This window comes from Terrapene carolina, unplaced genomic scaffold (genome assembly GCF_002925995.2).
Source record: "Terrapene carolina triunguis isolate 2854851 unplaced genomic scaffold, T_m_triunguis-2.0 Scaffold27760, whole genome shotgun sequence".
Classification (NCBI taxonomy): domain Eukaryota; kingdom Metazoa; phylum Chordata; order Testudines; family Emydidae; genus Terrapene; species Terrapene triunguis.
The window spans coordinates 1-8875 of NW_020692111.1; the positions used below are offsets into that span (position 1 = coordinate 1).

Consider the following 8875-nt stretch of genomic DNA (forward strand, 5'->3'; position numbering starts at 1 on the left):
GCAGGGGTCCCAGGAGGGGGCAGTCAGGGGACAAGGAGCAGGGGGAGGGTTGGGGTTCTGAGGGGGGCGGGGAGTGGAAGGGGCGGGGCTAGGGCAGGACGGGGGCGGGGCTAGGGCAGGACGGGGGCGGGGCTCCTCCCGTCCTCTTTTTTCCTTGCTGAAATATGGTAACCCTAGTGCATATACTAAGAAGAATGTAGCGTTTTGTGCATCATATGGATATAAATCCTCTCTGATCCAGTTCTTCTATATAATTATCTAACTTGCAGAGCTAATCCCCTCCAACATTGCCCCTGCGCCTTCTAATCATCAAATATTGCCATGACATCTACGGTGACCATACGTCCCATTTTGGCCAGGACAGTCCCTTTATTAAGCCCTGTCCTGGCCATCCCAACTGTTTTGGCAAAAGTGGGCATTTGTCCCATTTGCTCTTGTCAACTTAATCAGTTGGCAAGAGCAAATGGGACAAATACCCAGATTTGTCAAAAAAGTGGGATGCACAGGAACATGTAGGGGGATGAGCAAAGATGCCAGCCCCGGGCAGGGGGGCAGGCAGGGCTCAGGTGAGCAGCAACGCCAGTCCCTTGTGGGGAGGAGGGCTCGGGCCAGCCCTGCGCGAGTTGGGGAGGGAGCCTCAAGCTAGCCCCTCATGGTGTCCCATTTTCCCTTCAGGAAATATGGTCACCCATGTGATATCAGAGCCCCACAAATACAAATAAAATAGGTAACTCTGTTGAGTTTGTGAAATATTTCTGGGGCTGGGGGGAGAGGGTCGAGGGGCTGCACTGTGGGAACGCGTTGCTGAAATTGCCCCACATTCCAAGAGGAATTGCCAATTTCAAGACATTCGGTGCATGTGGGCTTGAGAGCAGCCAGAAGAGTCATCATTTAACCAGATTCTCTCCCTTAACTATAACATAGCTGGTTCACACCCCCACCATCCCCATCCCAGACAGACCTCCCCAGCTAGGCCTCTTGCACACCCAGTCCACCCCCTCCAATTCTCCACCCTCACCCCCTACGCAGGGGTGACATGTACCTTACCTTGCAATTCCTCATCTTCAGACATTACAGTTTAGCCACTCTCTGCTTTCTGGAAGATGCTACTTTTAGCTGCCCCTCTAGTCACAGGTTCATAGCAGCGTTGCAAAAAATGCCATCTTGTCCGGCTTAGGCAGGCTCTTTTTAAACAGAGGGCAAAAGGAGAAAGATAGGAAAGGGAAGGAAAAGGACACAGGAGGGACGGGGCGGCAGCAGGAACTCGTTTCCCATCCGAAGTGCAGCTCAGAACCTAGCCAAAGACAGGGGAGATGGTGATGTCATTGGTTCCCTCTCTCTGGTCCAGTCATGACGCCTTTCAGGATCAGGACCATGAAGGTCCAATAGTGTCATAATGGATCTCGAGGTCCTAGTTGTGTGTGTGTGTGTGGGGGGGGGGAGTGGCTGCCATGATGGTAGAGCTCATGTCTTCCAGTTCACCTGTCTCTATATTTTGACCCCCCCCCAATAAAATCTCTCTTTAAGAACCCCCAAAGGGTGTGATGGGTGGAATAGCCCATCCCCTCTGTCATAGGGTGACTGGCAAAAAAGGGAGCAAGGTCCAGTGCAGAGCCTCATTTGGCCATAAGGGGTGCTACAGAGAATAGGCATGTCCATTTCCATATGGCGTAGACTGCAGGACTGAGAGGCTCCTCCCATCGAGGAGGGAAGAGAGATCAAGTTGGAGCATAGGGCAGGAGCACTGATCACCGGAGTTCCAGCTCCAATTGCTGGGAATTCCCAGGCTTCCACAGCAACATGCTGAGGAGATCCAACAACAGGAAGAGATTGGCCACCCCAGAGGCAGAAAGAGAGAGGCCTGGAGGTATGTATGCATCGTGATGGTAAGTTCTGCCCACTGCACAGGACCCTATAGAAATGGGGAAGGCCCAGACTCTTAAAGATACTGTGCTAAGGGGTGATGGGCCCCCTTCTATTATGGGATTGAAACAAAGGATGTGGGGACCCCGTTTGGACAAAGGAAGAATAAGGCCCTGGGGGTAGCATGTTTTGGTTGTGGGAAAATGAGGCACATAAAAAGCCCCCCCCCCAAATCTCAAACTTTGGGAAGTGGCACTATTGCTCTGGGGAAGCCAGGCTTCAAAGTGTTTGGGAACTTGGACAACCAAGGGAACAGGTCCCAAATTTAACATAAGAACAGTCACACTGGGTCACACCAATGGTCCATCTAGCCCAGTATCCTGTCTTCCGACAGTGGCCAATGCCAGGTGCCCCAGAGGGAATGAACAGAACAGGTAATCATCAAGTGATCCATCCCGTCACCCATTCCCAGCTTCTGGCAAACACAGGCTAGAGAATTTAGAGGTGGGAGGTCGGTCAGGGGTTTCAAACATCGCTTTTGCTGAGGGAGAGGCCCCAGACTCTAGTCTCACCCGGGAGTGGGGGGGCGGGGGAGGGAGAACTTGGGGAATGTACGTAATTTCTACAGGAACCAAAGCAGACCCTGGGGTCTGAAATGATTCCACTGGAGAAGAGCCCACTGAGATGCTTTGAGCAAGACCAGGATTCCCTAACCCATGTCAGAAAATGGGTGGAACTTGTTTCACAGGTTCTGAAATCTCAAGTATATGCTGATAACCAAATCCCTGATATGAGTACCAACCACCTTGGCAAACTACAGGGTCAGATGAAGCCTCTCTGGCAGAAATGGACGATGGGAAAAAACTTCTCAGCTCACCTCAGTTTCAACACTGTGTAGAGCTGACAGGCCGCTGACTCCCAATATCCTCCATCCCTATGTTTCTCCTTCCTCTCCCCTTGGCCTCGGAGGAGTCTTCCTCTCAAAAACTACCAGTTCAATTTCTTTGATGTGTTCTGGAAATACTCTTCCACTCCCGGAGCGTTCACTTGAATATTTTTAGAATGGGAGAAATTTTCTACGTGAAGACAGAAGAGGGAGGGGCTGAAAGCCGGATCCCGGTTGCATTGTCAATGATGGACAGAGACATAGAAAAGGAAACAATAAGATGCTGTAGAGCTGTTTGCCCCTTGTGAGTTGATTTTCTCAACAACAACAACAACACAAAAAAATTTTTTTTTAAACATAACCCACTCTGCGCTGTCTTTATCCAAAACTTGAGGGTTTGGAGAGCAAGGAGAAAAAATAACTTGTTGGGGAAAAAACATTTATATGAAAGTCACTGAATAAAATTAACAGAAACAAAAATGACATTTAATGAGAGTGAAGGTTCCGGTAGGACTCACTTGCCCAACACGAGAAAAAGGGAAAAGACTTGTCACGCGGATTACAGCATCTTGGATCATATGCACCCACGCTTCATGAGGCCTTCACTTCCATCTCTAACAGGAACCCAAAAGTAACATGCATCCAACTTCATCTCACTCATGCTGTAACACAAAACCCGACCGGTGAACTAGTACTAGGCTTCTTTCATTGGCCACTGTCAGAAGACAGGATACTGGGCTAGATGGACCTTTGGACTGACACAGTACGGCCAATCTTACGTACCCCGCAGTGTCAATGGTTCAGCACATCCCATCTCCCATAGCCCGTGCATTTGGGAATCAATCTGCTTTGACAGCGTGCAGGTCACTGCAGAGGTTTTGTGTCAGAGCGTGAGTTGGACGGCAGAGTGGGGGCATGTTGTTTTTCAATCTCTGTTGGAGAAGGAAAACTTTTAGACTCTAGGACAGTTATTCCCTCACCTCCCATCTCAATCTCCAAGTAACCCACCCACCAGCACCCAAGATACCTCTCCCATTGGCTGGGCCCATCTGGCAACAACCCAATTTCAAAATACTCCATTCACCTCCCGTGCTCCAGCATCCACCATCCTGCCTCATGGGTCCCAAGTCTCTCAATGCCCCAGCACCCATCCTCAGCCACCTATAGATCTCACAATCCCCAGATGAGTGAGTGGAGCAGAACTATGAGAAAAAACACTGTGACCAACTATCCCGTGTGGATTTTCTGATGCCTTATGAGGTGGGAGCTCTGACGGAAGCTTTTCCCACACTCGGGGCATTTATAGGGTTTTTCTCCCGTATGGATCCTCTGATGTGTTTTAAGAAGTGAGTTCGACTGGAAGCTTTTCCCACACTCACTACATTTAAAAGGTCTCTCCTCAGTGTGGCTTTTCTGGTGTCTAATAAGGCCTGAGGTCACACTGAATCGTTCCCCACAGTCGGGGCATTTATAGGGCCTGTCTTCCGAGTGGATTCGCCGGTGTCTCCGGAGGGTTGAACTGTCATTGTACCTTTTCCCGCAGTCCAGGCATTTAAAGGGTTTCTCTCCTGTATGGATTCTCTGATGTTTCATAAGGGCTGAGCAATGACTGAAGCTTTTCCCGCACTCGGGGCAGTTATAGGGTTTCTCTCCTGTGTGGATTCTCTGGTGTTTAACAAGGGCTGAATTCATACTAAAGTTTTTCCCACAGTCGGGGCATTTATAAGGTGCTGCTGTCGTGTTAGTTCCTTGATGTGTAACAGACGCTGGCCTTCGTTTCTCTCCAGTGTGCATTCTCTTATGTTTAATAAGGCCTGAGCAGTCACTGAAGCTTTCCCCACAGACCAGGCATTTATAGGGTCTCTCTCCAGTATGGCTCCTCTGATGTCTGGTAAGGTGGGAGCTCAGACGAAAGCTATTCCCGCAATCAAAGCATTTATAGGGTTTTTCTCCTGTGTGGATTCTCTGATGTGCTGTGAGGTCTGAGCTCACACTGAAGCTTTTCCCGCAGTCAGGGCATTTATAGGGCTTCTCTCCAGTATGGACTCTCTGATGTACAATCAGGATTGATCTCCGATTGAAGCTTTTCCCACACATGGGGCACTTAAAGGGTCTCTCTCCCGTGTGGATTCTCTGATGCACGAGGAGGTCTCTACTCACACTAAAGTTTTTCCCACAGTCGGGGCATTTGTAAGGATTGTCCACCATGTGGGTGGCCTCATGTGCAAGAAGGTAAGAGCTCACTCGGAATTTTTTCCCACATTTGAGGCACTCATAGGGTTTCTCTCCTGTATGGATTTTCCGATGGGTACAAAGGGTCGAGCTCAGACGGAAGCTTTTCCCGCAGTCGGGGCACTTGTAGGGTTTCTCTCCTGTGTGGATTCTTTTATGTTTAATAAGGGTTGATCTCACAGTGAAGCTTTTCCCACATTCGGGGCATTTATAGGGCTTCTCTCCAGTGTGAATTCTCTGATGCGTAATAAGAAATGACCTCCGATTGAAGATTTTCCCACACTCAAGGCAGTTATAGGGTTTCTCTCCCATGTGGATTCTCTGATGGACTTTTATACTTTTAGATTTCCTGAGAGCTCTGCCTGTGGTACTGGCTTTACCATGTGACTCCTCTACAGGAATTTTCCCCAGATCTTTTGAACTGCATTGACTCTCGTAGGTAGTCACCTTCTCAGGACTCGGGGAAATGCTCCCTTCGGATCTTCCCAATAGCCTCCCATCTGCTTCCGCTTCCCGCAGGCAATTCTCCTCCTTTATCTTCACTGTCCTATCCTCTGTGGGAATAAAGAGGGAAAATTGAGACCTGAGTCATTGCTTGTGCTGGAAAGTAAAGTATCCTCTGAAAGGGGCAATGACAGAAATAAATAATGATATGATCTGAAATAAGGGGCCAAATCCCCCAAAGCAGAGGGACCAGTTCTGCTTCTGCATGGCAGCTGAGCACTGAGAGAGAAAGGGGATGAAGGGGGGAGAGGTGTATTCATGTGTCAGTCAGGGTGTGAGGGAAGCTGACATCTGCCAGGAGGATGCGACTCCTGCTGGGAAACCCCTGACATGGGTGAGAAGGTGCAGAACTGGGGGACCTTTTTGAGAATCCCAGCTGTTTCCTTCACTCACCCATGGTTTCTGAGTTGGTTTAACACACTCCTCACCTGCGCAGGGTCCTCTCAGGATCTCCCCTTCCTCTTCATCCAAGGGGCCCAGCTCCTCCCCTGGCTCCATCGGAGAGATCTGGAGTAAAAACAGCCCCAGGTTAGATGGAGTGTGGGCTCCCTGCACATGTGGTGACTTTATTCACTCATGTGTATCCATGTGCGATTTTTACCGATTTTTTAGCCGGGAACAGTTGAGTCATCTTGAAAAGTGAAGAGTTAAAAATCAGACTTGTGGTTTTTCTATGAGGGAAATGAAGCTTTAATTCTCTCTCCGGTCACAGACCGATGCCACATTGTGCTGTTGCTTTAGCAATGAGTCCTAGTGGATATGGTACTAGGCAGACCAGCATGAGACTTCTGATCTACACCCAGCTCTGTCATTGACCTGAAAAGCAATATTCCCATCCCCAAGTTTCCAAATATCAGGAGTCAGATCTCAAAAATCATGCGATTTCCTGAGGAAAAAAGTGATTTAAATAAAGAGAACAAACCAATAATAATACATTTTGGGTTCTTTTCTTCCAAGTTTGGCAGTCTGTTGGGATCACTTTTTCTGCTACCCTCGTGGCTAGAATTTTATTTTGTTTATTTTTTTAAATGAAAGCTGAGATTCTCATGTAATTGCAGGACTCCTTGAACTGGGGCTTTATTAACCCCTCCTCCTCCCCCCCCCTCCCGACACTAAATATCATGAGACAAATATCACAAGCTGACAACACACAGACAGGGAGATAGAACTAGAGATACTGATCGTGGTATTTAAAAGTGATTAGTTATTTTGGGTACCTCTGATAGAGAAGACCCAACCCAAAATGCCAGAAAGGGACTTGACTGAAAATTAATGAGACTTAGGGTATGTCTACACTACGAGGGTAATTCGATTTTACTTAAATCGAATATGTGGAATCGATATTGCAAAGTCGAACGTGTGTGTCCACACTAAGGACACACTAAGGACAGTAATTCGACTTTGTGAGTCCACACTAACGGGGCGAGCGTCGATATTGGAAGCGGTGCACTGTGGGCAGCTATCCCACAGTTCCCGCAGTCCCCGCTGCCCATCGGAATTCTGGGTCGAGCCGCCAATGCCTTCTGGGTAAAAAAAATTTGTCGTCATCCGTCCGTCACTAACGCCCTCCCTCCCTCCATGAAAGCGCCGGCGGGAAATCAGTTCGCGCACTTTTCTGGTCAGTGACAGCGCGGACGCCACAGCACTGCGATCATGGATCACGCTGCGACCATCGCTGCACTTGTGGCCGTTCTCAACACCTCGCAGCTTATCATACACCTTTCCCTGAGGCAGATGCAGAGAAATCGGGCGAGGAGGCTACGGCACCGCCGTGAGAGCCTGAAGTCGGAGAGTGGCACAGAGCTGTCAGAAACCACGAGCCCCAGCGCCCAGGACATGACGTTGGCAATGGGGCATGTGGATTTTGTTGAACGGCGATTCTGGGCCCGGGAAACAAGCACGGAATGGTGGGACCGTATAGTGCTTCAGGTCTGGGATGAATCCCAGTGGCTGCGAAACTTTCGCATGCGGAAGGGGACTTTCCTCGAACTTTGTGAGTTGCTGTCCCCTGCCCTGAAGCGCAAGGACACCCGCATGCGAGCAGCCCTCACTGTCCAGAAGCGAGTGGCCATAGCCCTCTGGAAGCTTGCAACGCCGGACAGCTACCGGTCAGTCGCGAACCACTTTGGTGTGGGCAAATCTACCGTGGGGGTTGTTGTCATGCAAGTAGCCAAGGCAATCGTCAAGGTACTGCTCCCAAAGGTAGTGACCCTGGGAAACGCGCAGGTCATCATAGATGGCTTTGCCGCGATGGGATTCCCAAACTGCGGTGGGGCTATCGATGGGACTCACATCCCTATCCTGGGACCGGACCACCAGGCCAGCCAGTACATCAATAGAAAGGGCTACTTTTCAATGGTGCTGCAAGCACTGGTGGACCATCGGGGACGGTTTACAAACATCTACGTCGGATGGCCGGGCAAGGTTCATGACGCTCGCGTGTTCAGGAACTCTGGTCTGTTTAGACGGCTGCAGGAAGGTATTTACTTCCCAGACCACAAAATAACTCTTGGGGATGTGGAGATGCCTACAGTCATCCTCGGGGACCCAGCCTACCCGCTAATGCCCTGGCTCATGAAGCCCTATACTGGCGCCCTGGACACAGAAAAAGAACTCTTCAACTACCGGCTGAGCAAGTGCAGAATGGTGGTGGAGTGTGCTTTTGGCCGTCTCAAAGGGAGATGGAGAAGCTTACTCACTCGCTGTGATCTCAGTGAAACCAATATCCCCATCGTTATTGCAGCTTGCTGTGTGCTCCACAATCTGTGTGAGAGCAAGGGGGAGACCTTTATGGCGGGGTGGGAGCTAGAGGCAAATAGCCTGGCTGCTGATTACGTCCAGCCAGACAGCCGGGCCATTAGAAGATCCCAGCGGGACGCCCTGTGCATCCGGGAGGCTTTGAAAGCTAGGTTCCTGAGTGAGCAGGGCAACCAGTGACTTTTCAGTTTGTGGACACAGATGCTGAACCTGCCCCCGTTTCTTTACCCAGTTCATTTTGACTATCCTCTCCAGTTACATACCCCCTTCACCCCCTTCCCCTTCCCAAAAAATAAAATCATTTCAATTTTGTTAATGAACACCGTTGTCTGTATTGCTGTTTTCGCGGGAATATTTTAAACCGGGGACGCAGACTGTGGCGGGGGGGCGGGTTCAGTGTTCTGATGCAAATGATGCTTCTAAACTCCCGGAATGACAGGCTCCGCACTGGTGGACTGGTTATTTCAATGGAGCCTGCCAGCACTCCTGGGGGGGACTGTGTGTATGTGTCGGCTATGTGACTTTCTGGCAGGGGGGGTAGGGTTACAGATCCCCTGCTGCGTGGATCTGTGAGCCAGGATAAGGACCGCTGCATAAGATCTGTAACTGCCCTCCCCCGCCACAAAGTCACAG

At 49.9% G+C, this 8875-nt stretch overlaps 1 protein-coding gene across 1 annotated transcript; it reads right to left on the bottom strand.

Annotated features, from left to right (window-relative positions):
• Window positions 1-2787: 2787 nt before the first annotated feature.
• LOC112119439 (zinc finger protein 345-like) lies at window positions 2788-5992 on the bottom strand. Its single transcript, XM_026662474.1, has 2 exons — window positions 5914-5992; window positions 2788-5535 (listed from the first exon to the last, which is right to left on the bottom strand). Exons 1-2 carry the CDS (start codon window positions 5981-5983, stop codon window positions 3977-3979), a joined length of 1629 nt encoding a protein of 542 aa, XP_026518259.1. The 5' UTR covers window positions 5984-5992; the 3' UTR covers window positions 2788-3976.
• Window positions 5993-8875: the final 2883 nt, after the last annotated feature.

Excerpts from the sequence above, each read along its gene's own strand:
- LOC112119439 (XM_026662474.1), bottom strand. The coding sequence starts at position 5,983 with ATGGAGCCAGGGGAGGAGCTGGGCCCCTTGGATGAAGAGGAAGGGGAG. Across the intron at positions 5,536-5,913 it reads CCTGAGAGGACCCTGCGCAG|AGGATAGGACAGTGAAGATA; the intron begins GTGAGGAGTGTG and ends TTATTCCCACAG.